This window comes from Mus caroli, unplaced genomic scaffold, assembly GCF_978045245.1.
Source record: "Mus caroli unplaced genomic scaffold, Mus_caroli_1 scaffold_2, whole genome shotgun sequence".
NCBI classification, from domain to species: Eukaryota; Metazoa; Chordata; class Mammalia; order Rodentia; family Muridae; genus Mus; species Mus caroli.
The window spans coordinates 20813447-20841016 of NW_028227257.1; the positions used below are offsets into that span (position 1 = coordinate 20813447).

At 49.6% G+C, this 27570-nt stretch overlaps 1 protein-coding gene across 3 annotated transcripts in view; it reads right to left on the minus strand.

Annotated features, from left to right (window-relative positions):
* Nucleotides 1-1789: 1789 nt before the first annotated feature.
* The window catches only part of Ppp1r16b (protein phosphatase 1 regulatory subunit 16B), a 96874-nt gene continuing 71093 nt past the window's right edge, over nucleotides 1790-27570 (minus strand). For 2 of the 3 annotated variants that reach the window (XM_021156241.2, XM_029471081.2), the window contains exons 3-11: nucleotides 26316-26386; nucleotides 20544-20689; nucleotides 18234-18337; nucleotides 16675-16799; nucleotides 12598-12723; nucleotides 11979-12054; nucleotides 10818-10947; nucleotides 10561-10729; nucleotides 1790-6532 (exon numbers count right to left, since the gene is read on the minus strand). In XM_021156241.2, the coding sequence (XP_021011900.1) occupies nucleotides 6023-6532; nucleotides 10561-10729; nucleotides 10818-10947; nucleotides 11979-12054; nucleotides 12598-12723; nucleotides 16675-16799; nucleotides 18234-18337; nucleotides 20544-20689; nucleotides 26316-26386 (1457 nt within the window). In that variant the 3' untranslated portion in view covers nucleotides 1790-6022. The remainder of the gene's footprint in view (nucleotides 6533-10560; nucleotides 10730-10817; nucleotides 10948-11978; nucleotides 12055-12597; nucleotides 12724-16674; nucleotides 16800-18233; nucleotides 18338-20543; nucleotides 20690-26315; nucleotides 26387-27570) is intronic. The other variant, XM_021156242.3, reaches the window with a different exon arrangement.

The window sequence follows — 27570 nt, forward strand, 5'->3', positions numbered from 1 at the left end:
GGCAGTGCCCAGAACCGATCCACTTGACTACGGAGGTAGTCTGAGATTTTTATAGGCATCTTTGAATCAAACCAGCCCGCTCTATTGGCTCGCCGCCCCGCCCCGGCAATCCCATTGGCTGGATGTCTCCCATGCGCACCAAAGGCTCTGCCCCCTCATTGCCATTGGTTGCTCCTGAGACAGAACCCGCCCACCCTCTGATCTCACTGCCTGATGGCTGAGTGGAATTTAAATCTGACTTTACCCCGCCCTAGCGGCTCCAGAACCCTGCCAACCCGGGACATAGCCCCGCACTGTCCGAGCACGCCCCCTGCCGGGTGCCCTACAACATGGTGCTTCAAGGACTCGGACTAGGGGTAGGACTTGCTCCTGGACATGCTTATTTTGGTGTGATCAGCCTCATTGCCACTCCTCCCTGCATCTAATCATTAACTTATCAATACAGACAGAGAGCAAATGAGAAGGAGAGAGGGACAGAGGGACGGAGGGAGGGGGAGGGAGAGGGAAGGGAAAAGAAGGGGAGGAGGAGAGAGACAGAGTTTGAGCCTGGAGTGGTGGTTCATCAGTTAAGAGCACTTCCAGAGGATCTGGGTTTAGTACTGTCTCCCCTGGCAGCCTCTAACCACCTATAATGCTTCCAGAGAATCTGATGATGCCCTTTCTGGTATCCACGGATACTGTATGCATACGTAGCACACAAACATACACATTAAATAAATAAAAATAAATAAATTTCTTTTTTCTCAGTGGTGCAGAGCTGGGGGTGGTGGCACACTCCCAGCACATGGGAGGTTAGGGTAGGAGAATCTGGAGTTCGAAGCCATCTTATTCTGTGTAGCAAATTCAAGTCAATCCTAAGAGAGGTCACAGAAGACCTTGCAAACATACACATATATATCTATACACATATACACATACATATATGCTCATACATGTACATCTATATACTAATCCACTGTGGTATCCACTTCTTCGCTTAAAGGTCTCTCTCTCTCTCTCTCTCCCTTTCTCACATCTTGTAGTGAAGGATGACCTTGGCTTTCTAACCCCCTGCCTCTACGTCTGTAAACTTAAAACAAACCAGTACTGCTGTGAGGATCTCCTCTCCCTCTCTTCATCCTTCCCTGGTCCCAGCCTTCTCAGGGAAGTTATTCAAACCCAAAGGCAAGAGCTTCCTGTGTCCCCACTCTGGCATCCAGGATGCAGAAGACTACCTCTCTCTATCAAATCAAACCAGCTCTTGCATGTAATAAGGACAGGGGCCAGGCCTGAGGCTGTACAGTCATACAATGTCTTTGCCTCTGTTTCCTGGGTTAAAAGCAAGGATAATCAGAGATCATAATCTACGATCCCATTGAATGACGTAGATCATTGCTCTCCACTATAAGCTAAATGAAAAAGCCCAGAGAGGAACATGGGAAGGCCCAGTACAAGCCAGTGTGCTCCGAGTGTGGAACAGAGGAAGGGAGCACCCTGGTAACATAAATATGTCACCAATCAAACTGTAATCAAGCTGCTGCTGTAGGATATCACGTGACTTCAAAGAAAATATTTGACAGGATAAAGTCTGACACTGACCACCTAGCTTTCCTTGAATTCATAAGTTTTCACCACTATCTCCCAATCTAGAAACCTCTTTAGTTCCACCTATGAATCCCCAAAGTTCCTCTGCCTTGGGGACCTCCTAGAGGAGCCTTCTGAGTGCAACCATGTCTGGGAGCCTCTCTTGTGGAACTCAAACCAGTCCCATGCAGACGAGGGCACAGCAGTAACCACAGTCAGACCAACAGGTGTTATTAAAAGGAATTTAATAATCTTAATTAAAAATCCATAACAACGAATTCCGTCACAGGCCTTGGCAGCTGGAAGTAACTCCAGAGGCACAGGCCCCTTGGTGACATGGTCAGACCCCATCTTGGAGGCGTGGAGCTGCTTCAGAACGATATCAAAGATCCATGAGAATATTTTTTTAAAAAAAGTTTTAAATATATTAGACTCTTTTGATTGCCATTTTTTACACAAAGCTGCTGATACAGTATACAGAGTTTTAACTTTTTTTTCACATAAAATACATTTTTTTTCTTAAGTGTTCTCTGTACATCAGTGGCTTCTGGTCTGGTGAATTATTGCGGAGGGCTGGGTATCTGCAGACTTTTCCTAGGTATGCAGAGCCAGGCCCCGCACAGTGGCATTTGAAGTGCCCATGAGAAGCAGGCCCTCTGGTCAACAAGGGAGAGGTCTCAGGCTTTCTAGAAAAGTGGTGGGTCACTTTAGTGGAGCTGTTGGCCCTGGCCATATGACCCTTGGCTTTTCTGTGCCCTGGGGAAGAAGGGGATATTACCAGGCTACAAATAGCGACAGTTCAGACAGTCCCAACATCATGTAAGGATGGCCCCTCTGGAAAATATCCCAATATCCTGCTTTAGAAGGACAGGTGGGAGACAACGCCCAGAACCAGAGGGTATAGAACACTAAGAACCACGAGTCTCACATTGTTACAAAGCTAGACTGTGTTAACCCAACCCAGAGGCCATATTTGATTTTATTTTTTATTTGGTTTTTTGGAGACAAGGTTTCTCTGAGTAGCCCTGGCTAGCCTAGAACCCACTCTGTAGACCAGGCTGGCTTGGAACTCAGAAATACAACCACTTGCCTCTGCCACCTATGTGCTGGGATTAAAGGTGTGTGCCACTACACCTGGCTGAGGGACACACTCTGGCAAGCTTCTCAAAAGTCTACAAGTTAATCAAATAGTACAGAGACGCTTCATTAACGCTGTATATTTGATAAAGAATTATGTCCCCAAAGTCTTCAGTAGACCTGGGTTTAGGATTCATTCCAATTCCCTGAGCTACTGGCCAGAAATTCACAATCTGGTGATAGCTACCAATTTCTAATAGTTTGGGAAGCATAGGTGGGTGCAAAGAACCACAGCTCACAGGGAACTGCAGGGCACCTGGATTGGAAATAGATGTCTTCAGTAGGATTGAGCCATCTGGTCAACCTTGCCAGGCTTCTCCTAGCCCTTGGATCCACATCTTCCAGGGAGAGAGGCTGACACACATGGAAATGTTTAATTTGAAGAGAAGTAGTTGTTCTCCCTCCCAACACCCATTGGTGGTGTAGGGGAGAAGACTGTATGATTCATGAGCAAAAAAACAAGCAGGAGAGGACTGTAAATGCTAGGGATGTATTTGACAGCAAATTGCAGACTTCTGGTTCTTCCAGGCACTGACCTTAGACTGCTGTTGTATTGTTCTCCATGGATGCTGGCCTGAAGGCTACCTCTGAAGGCTCTATCTAGATGGACCTGTATAGTGTCTGCCTGGTACCTGAGATCTAGCCTCTGCACTTAGTAGCAAATGTTATCTAGGAGTGGTCAGAAAGCTGTGTCCCAGATAAAGAGATTCACACTCTTAAGAACTGTAGGTGCGGCAAAGTGTGGGGACACTGGTCTGGCATGGAGGCACTCTGATTAGAATAATGGATGAGTCCGGGGATGCCCACCGTCCTCAAGAGATCAAAGTCTTCACCGCCAGGTTAGTCCATTATCTGCTGAAACTAACAGCACATCGGGTGTGTCTCGGCACCTCAATAGATCACATGAGTGAATGGGTGGGTGGCCCTGGCTCATGCGCTGGAGACTGTTCCTCATTGTGGCTCTCAATATTCCAAAGAGTCACAAAGTGCCCTGGGGACTTGGAGCCTGAACAGGAAACATTTGTTTATCCCTAGTGGAAAACATGAACAAAAGCCCATGAGTCCACACCGTCTGGGACTAGCTCCCATGCAGGAGGCAGCTGAGTTTCCCACCCCTCAGGTAGAGAAGAACGGTCCAGGAGGCAGGAAGAAGTGCTGGGTGTGAAGAGATGGCCTGAATGGCTCAGAGATGGCAATAAATGCCTTCATTCTCTGGCCCCTGAGCACAGAGCTCAGAAACCCTGGGCAGCTGACTCCTAAGAGTATATAGCTGGCTGCCTGGGCAACTGCCCACCTTGTGGCTAAAATCATCTCCAGAGGCATTTCAGTGTCTATCAGAGCTAAATGTTTAAAGCCACAGGTGTGTGTTTTGATCATCTCCTCTTTCAGCTATGGGCTCTGTAGAGCCTAGCTGAGGCCCCAGGGATTCCAGAAACTGTCTTTAGTCTCTTATGATATTGCACCATGCCGGATTCCATCTGTCCTGGAGTGGAGATGACCTAGTGTTGTGCACCTCCTTCTGCATCCAGCAGCCTCCAGGGTGCTCTCTGGCCCACACTCCTGGTTCTAATAAAGCATCTTGCAGATCTAGTCAGGTCCTGATTCATTTCTAGTCTACTGAGGCCCTGAGGCCACAGTGGAGACAGAGACAAACAAGTGGCAAGCCTGACTACTAAGGGTATGGCATAGGGGGCTGTAAAGAAGTATCTGTCCCATACATCCGAAAGACATAGGGACCCTCTCGGGGCTCTAAGGAGGTAGTTTGAGGACAAATAAAAAGAGCACAGAGCAATGAACCAACTCGTAGCTTGCCAGTTGCACCAGAAGGTTTTGGCAGAGCCAGTGTGTCACACTCAAGGTACGGGGCACAATTTCAACGGGTTTGTGGGATAGCATGGTGGTGATGTGGTGTGGGCTTCCTTCCCCAGCATCAAGAAGACAGGGGCAGCAAAGCTGTACAGCTGGGATGATAGCTAACTCCAACCACGCCATGCTCTCCTGAGTGCAGCACAGGATGGTGGCCGCGGGCACCTCAGTTTGCAGCTTTGGGCATGACCACTCCAGAAGAAGCAGGCTGGGAGCTTTGAGACCTCCTGGCAAGAGCCGACAAGTGACACTTGGCAAACATGTCTTACACAACATTACAGAAAAGGCAAAGCTTGAAGGGGCATGGGCTTGAGCATTCACTCTGCGGACTCAATCCTGTCAGGTGGGAGGGCAGGGTGCAAGCCTCAACTGAAAGATGGGATGGCTCAGGCTGAGAAGGCCAGGCTGAGATGGGCTGGCCCAAAACAGCACGAAAACCACAAAGACCAGCTAGGATGCTGTTATGTCAATGTTAACCACGGTGTTCTCAGCAACGCGTTCACCTTCTCCCTGGGAGCCCTAGCCCCACGGAAGCTCCTGATGAAATTCATTTCTCAAATGCCAGACAATAACACCCAAGTGTGACACAATCTTGGGAGAAGGCAAATTCAGGAACCTCCCACCTGGAATCTTACAGCCTCAAAGAAGGCTTTTACCAAACGCAGTTTGGAAAATACCAGTGTGCTGAACCCAACCCAACTCCTGTGCTCCCACGGAAGCATGGATGGCCTGGCTTTCCCGTTTGACCTTTGAACACTTCTCCACTTTCCTATTGACATATGTATGAGAACAGCTCTCAGCAAGGCTGTGGGGAGCAGGCCTGGGCCCACTAACCTGATCCATATGGATTCCCAGCTTCCCTGAACCCATAGGACTTCCTGTCTCTTGCTAGGTGTGACAGTGACCCAGCCTGGTATGACTTCAGAGCTGTGGGTCTCAGCTGAGCAGGCCTCTCCCCAGTGGAAGCCAGTTGGCAGTGGTGCCAAGACTGTCTTGAACTCATTCATTCTTCTGGGGATAGCCCATGAGTTCTTAGCCTCATCTGTTTCCCAAGAGCTCAGGTGTAACATTCTTACACACTAAATTGAGCGTGTGTGTGTGTGTGTGTGTGTGTGTGTGTGTGTGTGTGTGTGTGTAGGGAGTTGATATTCCTGGTCCTAAGAAGCCTTTACCAAGTACAGAACTGAGATCCCAGGCCCACCCTTCCTGAATCAGACTGCAGAGTGAGTCGGCCTGCTACACTTCAGGTGCAGGCATTGAGTGAGGCAAGGAAGCAGCACAGAAGGGAGTGGAGATGCGATGGGCGGCTGGGCATGAGGTAAGGTCAGCATTCCTCTAGAAAGCAGATCCCACCTCTCCCCAGCTGCCCCGACACCTCGCCAGCCAGGGCTGTTGGACTGGCTTTGGATTCCAGGGGCCCCTCTCCGAGGCAGCTCTCTCCTCCAGTTCACGGACACTAGGAGATCCGGCAGCAGCCGTGAACTTTCTCCTCCATCTCCTCCATGGGGGCCTTGAACTTCAAGAGCGGGGGATCTCCGCTGGTGACTGTATAATACACCGAGGTCCCGTTGCTGCTGTAGGGGGAAGTTCTGCCTCCAATCAAGGGGGCCTTGCCTTCGCTGCTGCTCTCCCCCGACCTGGCCACGCTGCTGCCCAGGTGGGTGCTTAAGAATGGGTGACTGAGCAGCTTGGCTGCGGCCCTCTGCCTCTTCAGCTCCAAGAGCGTTTGGGGGCTCTGCTCCTTGAAGCCACTCCAGGGTGGGGGGACATCAGCCACGCCAGGGTTGCCGTAGGCCATGCTGTAGTCAGGCATCTCGTGCATCTTCCATATGTCCCCATTGGCCAGCGCATACTGGTAAGTGCTGACAGGAGCCCGGAGGCCATTCTCCACAGGCCCATCCAGTTCTCCCCGTGAGATCTTGGTAGAGAATTCTGAGAGCAGCACGGGCTTCTCCAGCCTGGGGTTCTGGGGGATGGGAGGATAGCATGAGTATCATCATTCAGCTAGAGGGTCTGTACCCACCAGCTACCTGCACCTCTGCTGAGGGACACCCAATCTCTACCTGTTTCTCTACTCCCATGTAGCTCTGGGGCACCGGGCTCTGTATGGTAGGGCAGACCAATGCCTATCCCACTCCCAGGGTTGAAGTGTGACTCCAGGCTTGGCTAATGAGCATATTTTATTGCCAACGTCTTGGAACCAGTTCATAGAAATGGGATCAGCGGAACTCAACTTTGAAACTTCAGCTAGAACAACTGGGAAGACGTTTCTGAAAGAACTGCAAATGGTAAAGATGTCGTAAGCTGTGCCCTGAGGAAGCACAGGGTCAAAGGTGCTTTCTCTGCTCATAAGAGAAGCTGACATCAAGGAAGGCTGGACACAGGGAGTCTGACCTCATGGTGTATTCTGAACATCTAGTTCCTGTTGGGCCTAGACCTTTTCAGTTAGGTGAGCCAATAAATTCCCCTTTTGTGCGTGTGTGTATATAAGTCAGTTTTAGTTAGCCCAGCCTCCAGTCCAGAGGGGAGTAGCTCCTCCCCTCTATTTCCAGAACATCTCCACTTCACATAATAGAGTCTCACATCTAGGGATCCTATACACTTCAACAGTCTTTGGATAATAAGAGCTTGAAAGAGAGCTAATGTCCAGAAACTATAAACAAAAATGTAGAAACAGCTGGTATCAGCAATGATGGAGCCCATTGCAAAGTCACCATAAACAAAGTCGTGAGACACAAATCTCTTAAAAATCTGGGAAATCGTTGACAACAAATATAACAAGAAAGAGAATAACTTCCTAGATATAAAAGAATCAGTTTCAAGGGTTGTAGAGATAGCTCAGGCATGGAGGCACAGACCTGTAATCCCAGGACTTAGAAGGCTAAGGCAGGAGGATTATGAGATCAAGGCTTGTGTTACAGAGCAAAGCCGTGTCTTAACATACACACACACACACACACACACACACACACACACACACACACAGAGAGAGAGAGAGAGAGAGAGAGAGAGAGAGAGAGAGAGAGAGAGAGAGAGAGAGAAAGGGGCGGGGAAAGGAGAGGAAAAGGGAGGCAGACAGACAGACAGAGACAGAATATTTCACACACATAGAAACACAAAACTGTTTCTGTGAGTAGACGTTTCTTCCTTCACGGCCTTTATATGGCAGTAGGTATTAGGAGTTATCTGTTAAAAGCAATAGGAGGATGTGTAGATTAGACATAGGCACTACTCCATTTTACGCAGGAACTTGAGCATCTGAGGAAAGGTAGGTCCTGAAACCAGGCCCCCATGAATACTGAACAACTGTAGGTAATGCCATTTTAAAAGGCTACAGATTAGACAATTTCAACTCCATGGCCTTCTGAAAAACGAAAACTCTGGAAGCACAAGATTATTAACAACAACAACATACACACACACACACACGTAGAAAGTTGCCCTCAGATTCTATTTTGTTGCCATTTTCCATTTGTGTGCTGCATTGTGCTGTCAGCAATGGGCTCAGGTGGGACAGTGGGGATCGTCTGGGACCGTGAAAGGCACTTGCATGATACTATAACAGTGGAGTCCACAGATGCTCCAACACAGGTGGTCTATTGTGATGTGCCCATCAGTCCAGCTCACCAGCAACAACACATGCAGCCTACAAATGCAAGTGGTTAGGGAAGAGAGCCTGAGGGCAATTTCCCACCTATTTAATTATGTAAGTGTGTGTGTTCTTGGTGTGTGTAGGTATATATGCATACATGTGTGTGCGTGTGCATGTGTGTGTATATGTGTGTGTGTGCGTGTGTGCGTGTGTGTGTGCATTGAAACCAGAGGTCTCTCCCTGAAGCTCACCAGTTCAGCTATTCTGACTGACCAGAAAGCCCCAGGGCTTCTCCTGTCTCCACTTTCCAGGCACCAGGATTATACATGTGTATATCATTGAGTCTGACTTCTTTTTTTCCTTTTTTTTTTTTTTTTTTTTTTTTTTTTGAGACAGAGTCTCACCACAAAGCTCTGGCTATCCTGTGACTCACTATACAAGAGATCACCCTGCCTATAACTACTTAGTGCTGGAATCCAAGGCATACACCATCACAGCTGGTTGGCTTGTTTCCCCCAATGTGAGCATTGGGATCCACATTCATGTCCTCATGTTTGCACGGCAAACACTTTACATCTACCAAAGCACTCCACTTATTTCCCTATAAACATAAAACTGCTTCAAATCTCAAGGTCTGTTATTGAGAGAGAGAAAACGTACATACTTGATGTCTGAGTACAGTCATTTTCTTTGCAATTGTCACTACATTAGGATAAGGGCTTTCCCCCTGTGGCTGCTGGAGACGCAGGATGCTTTGTGAGTTCAAGATTCAGCCTCTCCCTACTCTATCACCACAGCCACGGAAGAAGTTCCTGGGGGGGGGGCGGGGTGTAACAGGGGGGTTGAAGACCCCTCTGGACCACGATAGCCCAACCCATGGGATCCAAGAAGCTGCCAAAGCCTTGGGCAAGCTCCCAGTCCATCCCTGTGGACCGGGATGAGCTTACACTTGAAAGCACATGGAGGTCCTGGTACTGAGCACTGGATCAACCTAATTAATAAGGCTGATGACAAGAAGAAACTAGGGGGATAGGCAAGCCTGTGCAAACCTGATCCAGACGGGAAGCCCTGTAGAGTGGTTGGCTGTAGCTATTCAGTTATGTTGTGGTTAGAGACTAAGAAATAGAATCAGTGCAAGGATGTCACTGGCGAGTGCTTCATATGCAAGCAGCAAACAATGATCTGGCTCAAAAAAAAATTATGAGATTATATTAGATTGGGATGGAGCCTGATCTGGTGAGTGGGGCCCTTATAAGAAAACAGAGAGGCCAGAAAGATGGCTTGGTTGGTAAAGGCCTGACACATAAGAGTTAAGACCTGAATTTGGACTCCCAGCTTCTACCAAAAAAGTTGGGTGTGGCCATTCATGGACTCCCAGCATCTACTAAAAACTGCATGTGGCCATTTGCACCTACAAGTGTAACAGAGTGGGCAGAGACAGGTGGGCCTCTGGGGCTCACTGGCAATCAGTCTAGCTAATCAGTGGGCATCGAGTTCAGCGAGAGACCCAGTCTCAAAAGAAATGGTGGAGAGTGACTGAAGGTTATACCAGACGTTGACCTGTGGCCACCACAGGGATGAGCACACACCTGTAATATACTACACACCTGTAAATACACCACACACATACAATACTCCTTAAATGAAAAGAAAGCAATTTGCATGTTCGTGCATGCTCGTGTACACACAGATGAAGGCTTATAAAGACAGAGACAGAAACTAAAGCCACGCTAGAGGTGAAGGGACACCTAAGCCACCAGAAGCTGGAAGAGGATGTTAGCACAAACGTCCCATGGAGAAGCACTGAAAGGCACCAACCCTGATTGCACCTTTAGACTTCTAGACTTCAGACCCGAGAGTGTCCACCATGTTAAGCCCCCAGCTTGACCTTCTTCACAGCTGAAGAAGGTCACGCCATCTCCCGGAAGCTCCCAGAGCCCAGGGCCTCTGGCTGCTGCCGAAGCAGCTTCTCGGAGACTGTCCCAGAGTCCCGCTCCATTTTTCAGAATACCTCCTTCAGCCAGATGGCATCTTGAGAAAGACCATTCTCAAACATTACATCCCGGAAAAGAAGGTCTCGGCCCTTAGCTGCTAAGGGAACTAATCTGCCAAGTCTCTCTTCTGGAGAACTCAAAACCACATCTACTTGGGGACAGGCAGGCTGAGGGCAGTCTCTCTGCCTCTGCCACTTATGAAGCCATCGCATGTGAAAAGGTGTCAGTTCTAACTAATGTACCCATGGGTCACTTTCTTAACATAAACATTAGCCACCAGACAGGAGCCAGCTGCTTAAGGGCATTGCCCAGCTATTTCTTTTCTGAGCTCCCCAGATGAGGAGGTAGGACCAAGCTGGGCCCTGTTCTCTTCCCAAGGCAGTGGCCAACACTGAAGCAGGACCTCACCGGGTCCTTGTTCTCCTGGTCTGTCCTGGTCTCCCTGATGTCTCCATTGTAGGTGGAAGTCCGCTGGTCCTCAGCTGCGCTCCGCTGCTGCCACAAGATGGCCTCGCCCTCATATTCTTTCCGGTATAGGTTGGTTCTGTCTGACAGGCTGGCTCGACGCACCACCTTCCTGAGGAAGACAAAGGAGGTGCTAGGAAGCTGTGCTCAGGAGCCGTGGGCAGGAATGTACAGGGGCCCCAGCTGCCTGTACCACTCACCCACGGCTGCCCGCGCTGGATGTCCTCCGGCTCAGGGATGACTTGTGCCTCAGCTGCGACTTCATGATCACATCATGCTTGTGTTTCAGCTCCAACAGCAGGACCTTGAATTCCTCCTCCTCACACAGGTCTGAGGGAGTACAAGAATCAGTTGCAGAAGGCAGGGTAGGGACTCTGGACCACAGGGGCCACCCATGCAAACCCACCAGAAGCTCTGAGAACCTTCTGGGGGCACAGGAGGAGCAAGGAAAGCAACCCCTGCTTATTGCCTTTGAGGGATGTGAAAATGGGAGACTTGAGCTCCCAACTCCTGAAGTTCCTGGCTAAGACTCAGGGGCTCAGCTGGTAGGTTTTGTCAACAGAAACCTGGGCATATCTGGGAAGAGGGAATCTCAATTGAGGAACTGTCTCTAGCAGAGTGCCCTTTGAGCAAGTCTATGGGGGCATTTTCTTGATTAAGGATTGATCTGGGAGGGGCCATCTGCTGTGAGCCATGCCACCCTTGGAGAATTGGGCCTGGGTTGTATAACAAAGTGGAGGAGGGAGTCTTGGGTGGGGGGGGAGACAAGCCATAGGAGCAAGTCAGTAAGCAGACTCCTCCCATGGCCTCTGCATCAGTCCTGCCTTGAGTTTTCTCAGTGATGAACTGTGATAAGGACGTGTAAGCCAAATGAACCCTTTCCTTCCCAAGTTGCTTTTGGTCAGTGTTTTATCACAGCCACACAAAAGCTAACGAGGACACATACCCTTGATAGTCTCTGGGAGAGTCAGCAAGTCTCCCTGATCTGAGCATTGAGAGAAACAAGCTAATCCCTCAGGCAGGAAATGAAGTAATGCTGAGAAATCCCCACTGAGTAGAGGGATTCACCAGTCAATCCACTGAACCCCTCTATCCATCTACTGGCTAACCTGGTCATCCATCCATAGGCTCATCCGCAGTCTGCCTGTCTACTTATGTATACATCCGCCTATACATCCATCAATATATCCCACATCACATTTCCTGTCTAAACTATGCATTCATCTATGTATGTATGTATGTATGCATGTATGTATTTGTCTACCTACCTACCTATCTATGTAGCCACATGTTCAACCAGTGTCCACTCACCATCAAAAGAACTGGTAAGTATGTATGTACTCAGTATTAAGCTGACTTACCTATTGGCATCTCATCCATGGATGTCCTGGCACTGAGACTAGCTCCATGGGACACCAGCAGCTCTGCCATTGGCATCTGCAACACAAGAAGAAGTTCATGGTCCCCATACCCAGGAATCAGGAAACCTAAGAGTTGGAGAGCATACCCAAGACCTCTAAGAATGTGACCCAAAGAATGGTGGAGGAAAGGTGATGCCCAGGGAAGGCCCTGGGCCATGGAGCCAAGAGAGAGCCCCATCAGAAGTGATGGGCTTGGCACCTCCTCCCATCATCCCTGGGTTACTATGAGGAGAAGCAACAGGAGGAGTCCGTTGTAATTCCACAGCTGTTGGGTATGTATGGATGGCTGCACAGGCTGAAATCACATCTGGGAAACACTCTAGAGAAGCCATGCAAAGCAGACACCAAGGGGGGTTTTCTACTGGACAGATTTGATTCTCATCCTGTTAGGATGCAATTGGCCATTGTGTCTGCAACCCACCCCAGCCTTCTCATCTCCCACATTCATTGTACCCAGTGGCTAAGTGGGTCCTAGCTCTCCTGCACCAAATGCTAGCCCAAAGACTCGGTATCAGCAGTTTTACCTTGTGCCTGACAAGGTACAGTGGGTGGGAAGTACCTGTCCCCAGAAGGCTGCTGCATGCAGAGGCTCCCAGCCATCCCAGTCCTTCACATCCACACGCACTCCATGGTCCAGGAGGAGCTCGGCTGCCCGCAGATATCCATTGGCTCCAGCTATGTGTAGCTGGAAGAGAGGAAAGAAGTTGGCATTCCTAAGATAGCTGGCTCCACAATTAGAGGCAGAGTGTCCTTTCTCACCCCAAGCCTCAGAGCATCCTTGGGATCAAAGAATGAGACAGAATGAGGTAGAAACACCAGCCAGGAAGGTTGCAGGGGATTGCAACGTGTGAAATAAAGAAGTAGAAGGGTGAGGTGAGACAGGCTCTTCACCTAGCCCTGAAGAAGGCATCCCAAGGGTCCAAATCGGTCATTTGAAAATGTACCTACCTATTTTTTAACTTATCTTTCTTTTAAATGTGTGATCTAGCTGCTCCGCCTTTGAACATACACCGGATTGAGTGAGTCACTTCTAACCAAGAGGATATTACAAAGTGGTGACAGTATATGATTTCTGAGGCTGGAGCATGAAAAGCGTAGCTGCTTCTACTCTTGGATTCATTTGGGAGGAGGCAGCCACCTCAGGTAGCACTGAGGAGAAGTTGTAAGGCGGCAAGGAACTGAGGACTTCTGCCAGCTGCCAACACTAATGTCAGCTGTGCGTGGGAACCACCATGAAGGAGACCATCCTCAAATGTGACTTCAGCCCTGGTCAACCCCATGGAAAATGCTAGGTCGGAGTCACCCAGTTAAGCCGTTCTTAATCCCCCGTGGCACAGAAACGTTGTGTTTATATTGGAAATTAGATTTGTGCTTACATGGGAATCCATACATCCTCTGTGGGTCCCTGCCAATAGTTGGTTTTCTGACTGGTCAATAAAGAGCCAGTGGCCAATGGCTGGGCAGGGGAAAGAGGTGGGACTTTTAGGATACCTGGGCAAGAAACAGTAGAGGGAGAAGAGTCTGCCATGAGAGGGGTGTAGGATAGACCACAACACCTGTGAAGGAGTGAGAGAGTGAAATGGCCAAAATGTAGGTGCAAAGGGAAAGGGGCCCCATGGGAGGGCTGCCCAGAAGGAAACAGGGCAGCAAAGATAAAGCAGAGATTTAGAAAATGTTAACTCAGGAGTGTCCGAGGGGGTGTGCTAGCCTGGGGAGGTTTGGAAGTGCCCAGCCATTGAGCTAATTAAGGCATATTAAATATAACGGTTGTGAGTGCATGCTTTTTATTTGCAAATCCAGAATTCTTGGGCATGTGCAGTTGTGCACATGCACCCGCTGGGAGCTTAGAGTGGACTTTAAATATTTACTGCTACATCTTTACTATAAAGAATCTACCCTGTAGGGTTGGTTGTCATATAGCAATAGGCAATTGATAACTGTAATGGGAAGACTCACTGCCTATGCTGAGGTCCCAGCTAGTTTGTTTGCTCATTCATTCATTCATTTATTCATTCATTTAGTTAATTAGAAAAAGTCTTTTTTTGTAGCCCAACATAGCCTCATCTTGCAACAGTTCTTCTGCCTCAGCTTTTACAAGTGCTGGGATTACGGGCATGAGCCACCACCACTGAGGCTGAGGCCTTAACTCTTCTATTCAGCACCATTGGAGGCTGCCTGTCATGGCTGCCACCAGCAGACCTCAGTTGTCCCACTTGTTTGATCCCTCAGAAAGGAAAGTGCTTAGCACTGGGTGGTGAGCATGGCAGCAGGGTCTGTCCTGAGGATGAGGGAAGGAGGGAGAAGAAGGTGGGACGAAGAGAAGCCACTGTTCAGCCATAGAGAGGGACAGAAGTGACAGTCTAGAAAGGCCAACTGAAGACTGGGAATGATCCAGAGGATGGGAAGGGTCAGTGATGGAAGTCACTGGGAAACCTAAGTCATAGCTCAGGTTAGGATGTGGCCCTGATCGTCACGTGTTTCCTCCATGGAGAGATTGCTCTGAGGTCCTGATAAAGGCAGGCTTTCCCTTTTTAATTTTCAGAGTAAATCTATGGTACAACGTCTAATTTATATGTCTGATGCTTGCCAGTTGTGAAGAATAGAATCTGCTGGCCAGCCAGATACCTCAAAGCACAGGGTCACAGCAGGTACTTAGCCAGGAACTAGAAAGTATGATTCATCTAGGGATATTGCTAATGAGGAGGAGGGTTGCTGGAGCCAGCATGGTGACTCTTGCCTGGAGTCCCATCACTTGGAAGACAGAGGCAAAAGGATCACGGGCTCAATGTCAGAAGTATAGCATTTGCTTAACTAACATGAGGAGAGACAGAGATATGAAGGAAATTGTTATCAGTATATACTGAGTTTTCAGATTGTACTCAAAACCTGCTGAATGTCATTCCTCTCAGCTGTCCCGTGAGGAAGACACTATTACCACCAATGTTGCAGGATCATACGGTGAACTATGAAATTATGTTATTTTCTGCAAAAACCTGTTTCTAGTTGTGGTGTGTCTCAGCACTTAGTACACACATTCAATCTCAAACATTGAAGGTAGAAGGAAGCACCCATGTTTGAAGGTGATGTCTAATTGAGAGAAGACAAAGTGATGAGTCAGAGAATGATTTGACAGAATAGGATCTGCCTAACTCTCAGAAGAACAGAGAGGAAAGGGAAGCTACTTAAGAGAGTCGTGCAGAGAGGAAGGTAGTACAGAGGCAGGTTGTGCAGAGAGAACAAGCTAGACACAGGTGAAGACAGAACAAGCCAGAGAAGGAGCCAGAAGATTAGAACAGATCGCCAGGGTTGGTTTGAGGCCAAGCAGAGCAAAAAGTCAGAGGCTGAGAGAGAAGACAAATTGAATCAGCCAGCTTGGAGAGGAGTTTGAGCTAGAACAGCTGAATTGAACCAGCCAGCCAAAGTCCAGTATCAACTAGGAAGGGGTGAGCTGACTCAGCAAGTCTCAGAGGCTGAAAACATTCTAGGCCTAGATAAATAAGATTGTACAGAGGCTAGAAGCTTCCAGGACTATGCCTAGGTTAGCAAACAGAGGCAATAAGCCTTGGAGAGAACAATTACTTCAAGCGAATAAAAGATACTTTTACACTCCAGTTTACTCAAAAGCTTTAGTTCATATCTGGGTCAGTGGCTGGGGTCACTGTAAAGTCAGCAGCATTTACTATCACCGTCTGACCCCATTCTTCAGTGCTGAGCTCAGTAGGAGGTCTGAGCAGGGACTTTTCTAATAGCAGTAGACAGGAAGCAGAGGTTAGAGCTCAGGGAGAAGTGAGAGAAGCCCCATCAACAAATAAGAGGCTCCAAGTCAGCTCTGGGTGCAGTGAGGTTAGTCAAATAGTGCCAAGTCCTGTCTGCTGAACTGGAGCTCCTGGGCTCCCAGATGCCCGTGGCCTGCCTAAGCCTAGGACAGTGACCAGACCTTGAAGTGGGGATCTCCATGGCCCTGTTTCAATTTTCCTCTTAGAGACTGCAGAGGCAGACCCTCCCCAATACCGAGCTTCCACTGTTGAGGGCCAGGAGGCAAGGACAGGGTTTCCTCAAGCTGCTGGCAGTAAGAGCTGGTTTGTAAGGATCGGAGGAGCTAACTAGCTGGCTCTGTCGCTTTCTCTCTCCAAGGATTAGTCAAAGCCTGTGGCACAGAGGAGGTTCTTCTAACAGGTGGTGACTGGATGGACTGACTGATGGATGGATAAATGGGCAGACAGACAGATAAATGGACAGACGGATGGAGTGATGTGATGATGGGTAGAATCTGTTACAGTGACCTCAGGGAAAGGTGAATGAGAAGGGCTGTGGTTTCCAAGGGCACAGGAGGCAGGGCATGGATGATACAAAGCAAGGCTGTGGTGGTGAGTGGACAGACTCTCTTTGAGGAGAGGGTAAGCATTGCCATGGAGACAACACAGGTGGACATCAGAGCTCCTGATGCCCTGCCCCAGGTGAGAATGGCTGGACCCCGAGCCTTAATCTTCTATTCCAGGAGCAGCAGGGGGTCTGGAGGAGACACCATCTCAAGTGTATAGGATTTCACCTTACCAGGAACCAGACCAACTCGGCCCTAGCAGATCTTGGTTCTGGTACTTGCTCCCAACCCACACTGCCTGGCCAGTCTCCTCACCAGTGTGGCACCCTGGCCATCGATCCAGTCGAGATCCTGGCCGGCTGCTATCATGCAGTGGATGTCTGAAATCATCTTCTGCTCAGGGGCTGCTCGCATCTCGTTGATTTTCTCCTGCGTGATGCCTGCACGGAGGTGAGAGGTTACTCAACAGTGCCGCACCAGGGTCCCAAGCAGAGAGGAAAGTGCCCAGAGGGAGGGCACAGCTCCTGCTCTCCAGAGTCTGCCAGTCACCCAGGGCACAAATGTGCCTGAGATCTTTGTCCTCTGATCTGTTGAACACAAACACCGTGGGCTAACTCACAGGGCAAGGCCCATTCCTTCCTTGGCACCTAGTAGGCCTCTTGTTAACATCACTCACTTCATGCCCATTGCTCTACCTGCTAAGTTGGAGCACCTATCTGCTCACCTCCAGTTGCCCCAATTGCTGCTCTGCCTCATTTAGGTGCTGACCTATGTCGCCTCCCCAGCCGGTGCCCTCTACCCAACCCTTTTTGACAAGGGTCTGTTGCTTTCCTTTCTCTCATAGACACAGTGTTTTCAGCACCATACATAATAGATAATACATTCTTTTTGTAAGAGTGACTAAATCAGTGAAGATATTAATTTCAAATAGAGACTTGGAGAAGAGCTAGAAGGACCCAGAAAGACTTTTGCTTTTCGTTTTCTGAGACAAGGTCTCACTCTGTAGCCCTGGCTAGCCCCACACTTGTGACAATTCTCCTGCTTGGGCCTCCTATATGCTAGGATTTCAGGCATGAGCCGTTTCAATCCCAGAGAGACGTGTTGAAAGATGACCCGGGTTGACTTCCTTTAGACTCCAACGGCTGTATAACTCCATTGCAGAGTCCAGTTTCACCAGGTTGGCACGAAAGTTATTTTAAAACTTTCTACAGGAAATTAATGGGGGAATGCAGGTGCCAGGGAGTAAAGGAGCCAAGTCAATAGTAACCATGGAGACCTGGGGAGAATGGCGAGAAGAAGACCAGGCAGGACATCAGGCCACAACTACAGGTCTGGATTTAAGACCTTTTGTATGAGAGGGTGCTTCGCAGGATGCACGTAGAGAGCTGGGACTGGCAGGTATCATTGCTACATGCACTTGCTCACTCTAAAGCTCACTGTGAGCCAAGAACAGCCCACATCTTGTTTATCTGGGCCCCTGGCAGCCAGCTTGGTGCCTGGCACTGAGTAGCACCCCCAAATGTTCTTGACTTCTCCCCATGTTCCCAAATGGGGACACATCTTTATCGTGAGTGTTGACTGAATCGATTGTCACAGCTGACAAACAGGAGAGGAGGCCAGCTGAGGCCGCCCGCATGTGTGGGTGACAGGGAGAACAATATCTCCCTCTGCGCGGCGTGTGTTCCAAGGCCCTTTCATGTCCCTGTCTTTTAACCATACAGATGACAATAATAACAAGGATCTGTCCCAGTTATTGGGAGCTGAGCACGAGGCTGGCAGGTACAGGGCCAGCTAATGTGCTGTTTCACCCATTGGAACCGTGCTCACTGCAGGACCTCGCTATGGCCACGGTGTAACATACTGCTCCCCCTTGCCTTGGTACGCCATGCAGGTCTCGATGACATCCAGGGTGGGTTCATCCTCGCAGAGGTCATATGGCATGTTTCCATCAGAGTTGACAGCAAGCAAGTCAGCCCCACTGCAGAGAAAGGGTCAGAGTGAGAGCTGAGAAGGGCTGTCTGGGTTGGTCTGGCTGCTCCCATTGCTTGGCTTCTCGTCCACAGCCCTGCTGCACTCCCCAGTAGCCATGACCCCATGGGATGTATCCTTGCTAAGGGATGCCCTGCCCTTCCCCCCACATATCTGGGAACGAAGTGTTTTCGAATCTCAGGGTCCCAGCAGAAAAGGACCAAGGTCTCAGATGAGCTCCATCAGCAGGTAGGCACTTCCAGACAGATGGCAAAGCCCTCTTTCATAACAATAAGAGAAATGGTATAAACAGGAACGGGACCTCTCACCCAGCACCTCTTGAAACCAGGCTCGATGTAAGACCCTTGCACACACTATTATAAGGAGTCTCCTGAGGGGTGCTAGTGTGTGGCTCACCTCACTCAAGAGGAGACAATGACTCAGAAAGGTTCGATTACATGTCTCAGGCCACACAGCTTGAATATAATAGGGTCTCTCATGGGTCAGACATGTCCTATGTTCCATGTCATGTGTTATTCCAAGTTCTATGCCGGCCCTCACCAGTATGCATATACCTCCTCTTTGAATCCCTTACCCAAAGAGCTGACCAAGACATGGGCAGAACAGAGCCCAGGGGCACCCCGGAAGAGCAGCCCCTTCAGGCCAATGGTACCTGTGATGGGTGATCTGACATGACCTAGAATCTGCCTGGGAAGAGCCTCAATGAAGCATGGTCTAGATGAGGTTGGGCTGTGGGCGTGTCGATGGGGGATTGTCTTGACTGCCTTAACTGACACTGGAAGACTCGGCCCGAAAGTGAGTGGCATCGATCCTGTGTTTGGGGCCCTGGCCTGTGTAGAGAATGCTAACTCAGAGTGCTGGTCTATGTATGAGCGGAGGACTCTAAGAATGGGCAGCCATTTCTCTCCGCCCTTGAGCGATATGACTAGCTGCTCTGAGTTCCTGCCTTCATTTCCCACAAAGAAGGACTGTAACCTGGAACTGTAGGCCACTGCACAGATCCTTTCTCCCCTAAGTTGTGTTGTGCCAGAGTACTTATCCCAGCAATGGAGATGAGAGTGGTACCCAGGCATGGCTGTGGGGCTCTCTACGGCAGAAATCCCTGAGTAGCCATGAACACGATATGCAGCTCTGTGGATTTTCTCCAACACCCTGAAAGAACCCAGGAGGCTGGGGAACGTAAAATTTACACTCATGCCTCACATGGTTCCAATACAGACCAGCAGGAAAGTATGCGAAGCCGCCATTTCCCCTGACCTCAGGGACCTCCTGGGAGACCTCTGATGGGTCTCTGATGCTCTGCCAAGACCTGTTGGAGTGGTCATCTGCTCTCCGTCCCTTATCCCTGAACTCAGACACCGTCAGTCTCTAAGACCTCACCCACTGGCCTTGCTCTCCTAGCCTGTGTGCCCAGGGCCTGGCACAGGTCCTCAGGATGTAAGACGGGGAACTAGGAAGACATTAGAAAAATCCCTTTAAAAATTAAAAATGGTTATCACAGAGCCCAGCAATTCCACATCTGGGTATGTTTCCAAATGATCGGGAAGCAGAGTCTGGTCCACAGCACCACCATGCACTGCAGCCAAAGGGTCGCAACAACCAGCATCCACCAATGGACCAACGGATACACAGTCTGTCTCTGAGCCCTCTACAACATGGATGGACCTTGAGGACATTGTGCTAAGTGAAATAATCCAGTCGTGAAAAGACAGGCATTGCTTGCGCTTAAATGAGCTGCTGGTGCAGACAAAGGTGGGGTGCGGGAGAACGGTAGTCTCGGAGTGAGGGCAGGGTGGGCATAGATGGGGATGGGACAAATCATCTTGGTCGATAGTTGTGGGCTCTGCAAGGTGAAGTGAGTTTCAGAGATGGTGGTGACAGTTCTCAACAAGGGAGACAGCATGGGCTGTATAAAACAGCCAGAACTTTAAAGTGCACGCCATTGGCATTGCAACCCAAAAACTGCAAAAAGAGTAAAAATTGTAAAAGAAAGAGACCACATGGAAAAGACGGAGAGGTCAGGAGTGATGGGGGGGGGAGTTTGGGGAAGGAAGATAGAGCAAAGAAAACTGATGGCCAGGGAGGAGATGGAGGGGGATTGGAAGAGCTGGAAGGAAGGCATGGAGGACTAATGAGCACGGAAAATGCCATTGTGGAGGTGGCACACAGGCTGCCCCGGGGGGGGGGGCACGTACTACTGAACGAGGATCTTCACCAGGTTGATGTGGCCGCAGGTGGCTGCCGCGTGCAAGGGTGTCCACAGCTCGTTGTCCTTGGCATTCACGTTCGCACCGTGGGACAGCAGCAGCTTGACAATCTCTTCAAAGTTGTCAATACAGCACTGGGAGGGACACAGAGGCAGAGTGAGGTCAGGCTCGGCCCATGCCCTGGTGGGGACACAGCTCACATGCTCCTCACCAGAGATCCTGAGGAGGACGGCGGAGGTGGAGCCTGAGTATTGTAAGTTCTGCCGGTGACTTTCAGTGAGGCGCTCTTAGAGAAGTTAATAATGAGAAAGGTAAAAATAGCCTCAGCAAATGGCCCCGTCAGCTATAAAGTGTTTTTATGAGTGTTAGTGGGGCTGCAGACAATTTGAATGAGCTTTTAAAACCCCAGACAGCTTTCTCCAGGCAACATCTTAAGGGGACTCTTAGCTCATCCTTCAGTTCAAGGACTGCTCAGGTGCATTTGGCTTTTACAAATTTCAGATCTGGGAATGCAAATCTTACGGAGGTCCTCGAGTGACTGAGACTCCACCCAGCAGGTTCTGGGGGCTCTGGCACAGACACTTCACAGAGATAGCCTGTTTGTGCTCGCACCTGGATGGAGCTGTGGGCATATGTGGATGAGCCCCAGTCAGGTGGGGTGCGGGGTCCAATCCTGCAGCTCCCCAAGAACACAGGTTCTAGGGACAGGGAGTGAAAGGCTCACCATGGGACACAGCCTCATCCAGGGAGGACAGAGGTGGGGACAGAGGGTAGGCCAGTGGCCGCTCTGCAGGTGTGTATCAAGGGATGTGAGCTCACCCCTGCTGTCCAATTAAGCCAGGTTTGATTTTCAGGGCACTATGAAGGAGTGTGTGTGTGTGTGTGTGTGTGTGTGTGTGTGTGTGTGTGTGTTGCATTCAAGTACATGCACTTGCTTGTACAAGTGCACATACCCACATTGACAGGGACAGAGAGGGGCTATGTTGAAGTCACCTAGTTAAGGGATATAAGGGATAGTGTTGGCCTGGCCAACGTAAATACATACACACACACACACAAATATATATGTTTGGAGAAGAGTAGGAAGCCAACAGAAAGATCAGGAGCTCCTATGTAAGCCTATTGACACCAGGCGGGGGTGGGGTGGGACACTACCACAGCCCCAAGCATAGTCCCAGCCAGCCAGGACTCTGCAACAGAAGAACACACAGGGGAGGAGCAGCCGTGTGCACAGATGGTGCCACAGAGCCAGTTCTTTCTACCAGCTGGTCTAGCATGGCTAAGTCTGAAGGTACTTTTCTGGACAGAAAGGGAAAGAAAGATCAGCCCATTAGGGCTTCTATTGTCTCATGGGGCAGGAGAACCATGCAGGAGCACAATATAACCAGTAGAGGGAGACACAGGCACTGGAGCGAGGCATCGGTAGAAAGGAAGTAAGTAGTCCCCTGGTTGTAAGGAGATAGGACCAGGGGATTGCATACCTAGAGCTGAGGGGTCATGTGGGAGTGATCCCAGGACGGGTGCAGGGGTGTCTATGAGGACGGGGTGGGGGTGGGGGGGCAGAGAGCAGGCCCCGCAGTCACCATGGAACCACAGTGGGAATTAGCACCTGCACTAGGCTGACTTCTGCGGCTTCATTTCCCACATCCGAGAGAGCCAGCTGAGTGTTTGCTCCTAAGTGTCTGTCTCCGTTCCACTGCTCAGCATGCACTGCATCATCTCTACCTCCAGATGGCCTCTGCTTTACCGTATCTAGTCCTGCAGCGTGACCTCTGCACATCTCACAAGGTTCCCCTTGTCCAAGAGAAGCAGACCTGAGCTGCCTGGCTAGCCTTCAGAGACTCTGTGGGTGTCCCAGCCTTCCCTGTTGTATGTAGCGATACACAGCTGGGAGGCCACAGCATGCTGCTTCATTACCAACAGGGAAAGCTGATACTTCTGGAAGGCCTGTAGAACCAGACACTAGGCAGGTGCTCTGGCCATTCACCGCAGCATTTAACCCTCAAAACAATCCTGGGGCTCCTCTCCTCCCCACTGGCTCAAAGAAGCACAAAGTCACTCACATAGCCAGAAATAGATTCATTCAAGATTATATCATCAACATCCAACACTCTCAGTACTAGGGAGGTGAGGCAGTGGGATCATAGTTCAAGGCTAGCCTACGCTGCATAGTAAGATTCTACAAAGCTAATCAAATAAGAAAGAGAGAGAGAGAGCTGGGCGTGGTGGCACACACCTTTAATCCCAGCACTCGGGAGGCAGAGGCAGGCGGATTTCTGAGTTCGAGGCCAGCCTGGTGTACAAAGTGAGTTCCAGGATAGCCAGGGCTATATAGAGAAACCCTGTCTCGAAAAACAAAAAAACAAAAACAAACAAACAAAAGAGAGAGAGAGAGAGAGAGAGAGAGAGAGAGAAAAGAGAGACAGACAGACAGACAGACAGACCTAGGGTACCGGCACAATAAAAAAAATCATTCTATAAAGTCCAAACAGTCTGACTCTGAAGGTCCCATTCTCAACCTGGCCAGCCCCACTTCCTCTATGCCTCTAATTACTCCCTTACTCTCAAACTTGCAAGGCTGAGCAGCTCTTTCAAGCCTCTGTGGGTGTTCTCTCTGCTCCAAATGCTGTTTTTTTTTTTTTCTTTCTGGCAGACTCTTACTCATATGCACACAATACTCATAAGCTCTTCCTTCAAGCCCCAGCTCAGGTGTCCTTCCTCTTGGAAGCCTGCATCGCTTCTCCTTTCAGGCAAGCCAACAGCTTCGAGCTTCAAGCTGCAGAGATACCTCTTGCTTCCATCCGTGTGAACGCTGACCACACGGCGTCAGCCCAGCTGTTATGTCTAGGCCTCTAGTCACACCACACCACACAGTCTGTAAGCAGGGCCTCTTCCTAACCCCCTATCCCTAACCTGACAAAAGAGTGGGTGAGTAAAAGGGACTGCTGAATGATCAAGAATGAGAGTCTGTGGGACACTGTGGGCAGACGCCTCCTAAGGACCTCCCCAAAGCGGAGCCTAAGTCAAGCGTGGCCAGGGTAGCGTTAGGGGAGAGTTCTACATAGCTAGGCTCAGACCCTGGGTAGTTACCTCTCCTTGTGTGTTCCTAGAGGCTCAGTAGCCCCCAAGAAAATCAGGACCCAAGAAGGTCATGTGATCAGCAAGGAAGAGGAGGAGGGGTGGTAAAGAATGGAAGGAACCCCAAATTCAAGGGAGGGTCCCCAAAAAGTTTATAAAGGCAAATATAGCACCTAGAGAGAGCCCTGGGGCCCTTCTAACTACAGTATCCAGATAGTCAAGGCTACTGTTGTTAGCCTTGGCTCTGCCATGATCCACCTTTTGACCTAGAACCCAGAGATTTTACATCTAAAATGGCCCATCTGTGTTTAAATTCACTAAAACTAAGTAAGAGTTAGAATCCAGTTCCTGTCACATTAGCCACAGAACTCTGTGGCCACTATGCTGGTCCATACAGACACACATATATCCACATCTTTATCCACAGAATAGAGCTGCCCCATCCTGAGCCTCAGTTTCTTGAGATATAAAACAGGATAACAATGTTTCTGAGCATGGCTATGAAGATCAAAATGAGATATACCAATGAGGTGCTTTGTGAGGTAGGCACATGATAAACTGTAATCATAAATCTTTTTAAAAAAGATTCATGTATTTACTATTGTCTATACTGTTCTATCTACATGTATGCCTGCAACCAGAAGAAGGCATCAGATCTCATTATAGATGGTTATGAGCCACCATGTGGTTGCTGGCAATTAAACTCAAGACCTCTGGAAGAGCAGCCAGTGCTCTTAGCCTCTGAGCCACTTCTCCAACCCCATAATTCAAATCTTTTCAAATGAGATTATTAAAAAAATCTTTAATTGCGTGCATATGTTTATGTGTATGTAGGCATATACATGTATGCATGCAGGTGCTTGTGGAGGCCAGCAGAGGGCGTCGGATCGCCTGGAGCTGGCATTACAGGTGGTTGTAAGCCTGACACAGAAGCTAGGAACTGAACTCTGGTCCCCTGCAAGAGCAGTATGTGTGCTTAGCCGTGGAGTGTTCTCCCCAGCCTGACTACTGCATAGCTTCTGGTAAGTGTTGCTTGCAAAGTTTTACCTCTGCTTGTTCAATCCTCTCTGCAACCCAGGGAGATGGAGACTATCTCTCTCTCTCTCACACAGGAGAGGAAACTGAGGCACAGAGAGCATAAGGAACTTGTCCAAGGTCACATACAAGTGAGTGACAGTTCCAGGCCTCAAATCTAACTCTACCCTTATGGCTATCCCATCATTAGGCCTCTGGCTAATGAATACTACCCAGTCTCAGTGGTTGCCTTTTAGGTCTCAAATCCAAGGTAGACTGAGGGTCATGCCTCTAGTGTATCCTCAGCACTCCGGAGTGAGTGAAGCTGGACTTTTTTTTTTGGCAGGGGTGGAGCAACCTTGGGTAAGACCCAGTGAGGTTACTAAGCCAGTTGCCTAAGTGTGGGTGCCTGAGGCTCTGGAGTACAGTAAGGGCCAAGAGTACACAGGCAGACAGCCCTCCGGCTCAGAGCTGAATGCAGTGGGTGGGGCCTTGTCCCAGCATCTTACAGGTATCAGATACGTGTGGCTTGTCTCAGTCCATGGGGTTCAAGCTGCCTGGTTTCTCCTCACCAGGCTACCCTCAAGTCTGTCTGCTCAAAAACTCAGGCAACAAGCACAGGGGAAGGGTCAGGTATGGCCATTCACTGATTCAGTGTGCGCCTGCTGAGTGCCTACAGTCTGCAAGCGTGGGGAAAGATGCTGGAACACAACAATGGACAGAAGATGCAGGCTGTGTTGCGGTGAGGCTCAGCTTCTGGGATGAGGTCATCTCAGAGTGTCAGGCTAGTGCTAAATGACAGGAGAGGGTGGGTCACTTGGAAGAAGAGAGTGCCTCTGTCACAGTCCAGCTCTCAAGCACTTGCTGGGGACAGGAGCTACTGAGTGAGGACACGGGCAATGGAGAACAAATGATAGGGAAGAGCCCACTGTGGAGGGCCTGAAAGGCAGGGTCCAGGCCTAGGAGCTGGGGAGGAGCAGAGACTGAACACGTCAGGCCTCCAGGGTCTCATGCAGGACAGCCGAGATTTGTCCTTTACTCTGAGCATTAGGAAGGAGACACAATACAGCTTTGAACTAAAGCAAACTTTCAGCTTTTGGAGAAAGAATTCCCGCAGGACTAACCCTTTGGGGGCTACAGGCTGGCCATGGAAGACAAAGCCTCTATGTGGGCGGTGACAGCCAAGGCCGTCCCCAGGCAGGGAGGGATGTCACCACATTCCCTTGGAAAGGACACGTGTTCGATAGCACCCACTTCATGGCCATAGGTCTTGGCCATGTGACCTTAGACAACAAAACAGTCAGTGGGCTTTGTCCTCGGGGCGAGTGGGATGTCCTGGTGGCCGTGAATACTCTCTGTCAATTCTCAACTTCTACAATGAATTTTCTCAGCTGCCTGGGAGGACACAGTGAACAAAGAACCCCTGTCCTCAGAGCCTGTGACCGTGCACACGTGCACAGCCAGGAGCTCATGTGTGTGTGTATACTCACGTGCGCACAACCAGGAGCTCCAAGGCCAGTCTGTGTCAGACACAGGCATCTCCAAAGGACAAAAGCCTTTCAGCTGGGCTCTTTGTGTTCCTGTCTCATGTCCCCTCTTCCCGGAGGGTTTGGGGAGCGAGTTATCAGGGATCAGAGAGGCCAGGGGACCTCAGATCTGCCTGCTTACCTGGTGCAAGGCTGTAAGTCCATCCTCGTTGCACAAATCAGGGCTGACCTTGTTCTTCAGGAAGTAGCGTACTGAAAGAGGAAAGGACAGGAGTGAGGTTCCTGCCACTCACTTGTGGGAACCCAGCAAGACCCACCCTCCTCCAGACTCCACCATAAATGCTCTTACTTATTCCCAACAGAAGGGTAATGAGATGTTAACAGCATCCCCATTTCACAGATGAGGAAACTGAGGCACAGAACAGGTCACACATACAAGTGCTGACAACAGTCCCATCTTCCTTGGTGCCAGTCTGAGCACTGTGGGGGTTTGGTTTTGGCTGTGATGGGGATGGGAACTTGTGCACGCTAAGCAAGTGCTATACTGCTGAGCTACACCTCTGACCTTTTTTTTTATTTTGAGAGAAAGTCTTGCTAAGTAGCCCAGGCTAGCCTGGAACTTGCTATGTAGCCCAAGAAGATCTCAAATGTACAATTCTCCTGCCTCAGCTTCCCTCCAAAAGAGCTGACTCACCAGAGAAGTTAGCATGGCAGCCAGGCAGTGGTGGCACATGCCTTTAGACCCAGCACTCAGGAATCAGAGGCAGGCGGATTTCTGAGTTCAAGGCCAGCCTGGTCTACAGAGTGAGTTCCAGGACAGCCAGGGCTATACAGAGAAACCCTATCTCAAAAAACCAAAGAAACCAAACAACAAACAAACAAACAAACAAACAAACAAACAAACAAAAAAGCAAAGTTGAGAAATTGGAATGGGTTGTCAAATATGAAGTACTTTTTTTGTCCCTAAAATCTACAACTGGAGTCTTACTGACAGGGCAATCATGATCAACACATTTCCCTCTCACCACCTCAGTTTTCTCATCTGTAAAGTGGAAATGATGTTGACTCTACTTCACATGGGGTCATATGGCATCAAGTTGAGCCATGTCAGGGGCTCAGCATCTGGTCTGTGCTCAGTGCACGGTTTTATAGGTGTCTGGCTCTGGCTGGTTTTATTAGCATAGCTGTATCCTGCACACATGATGGCTTACCAATGTCCTTTCTCCTCCCCCTGTCCCATCCAGGGTCTCAGTGTCAGCTAGAAGCCATGTGCAAAGGGTAAAAAATAAGAAGCTGGCCTGTCTGTCAGCCTGCATGGCCCCACCCTGCTCAGCATAGAGGGATTAACTCTGTCCAGCCTTCAGCTATGTCTCTCCCCATGGAGGGAGCTATTCACAGGGCTGACAGCAGGGTCCACTGGAGCCCACAGTTCTCTC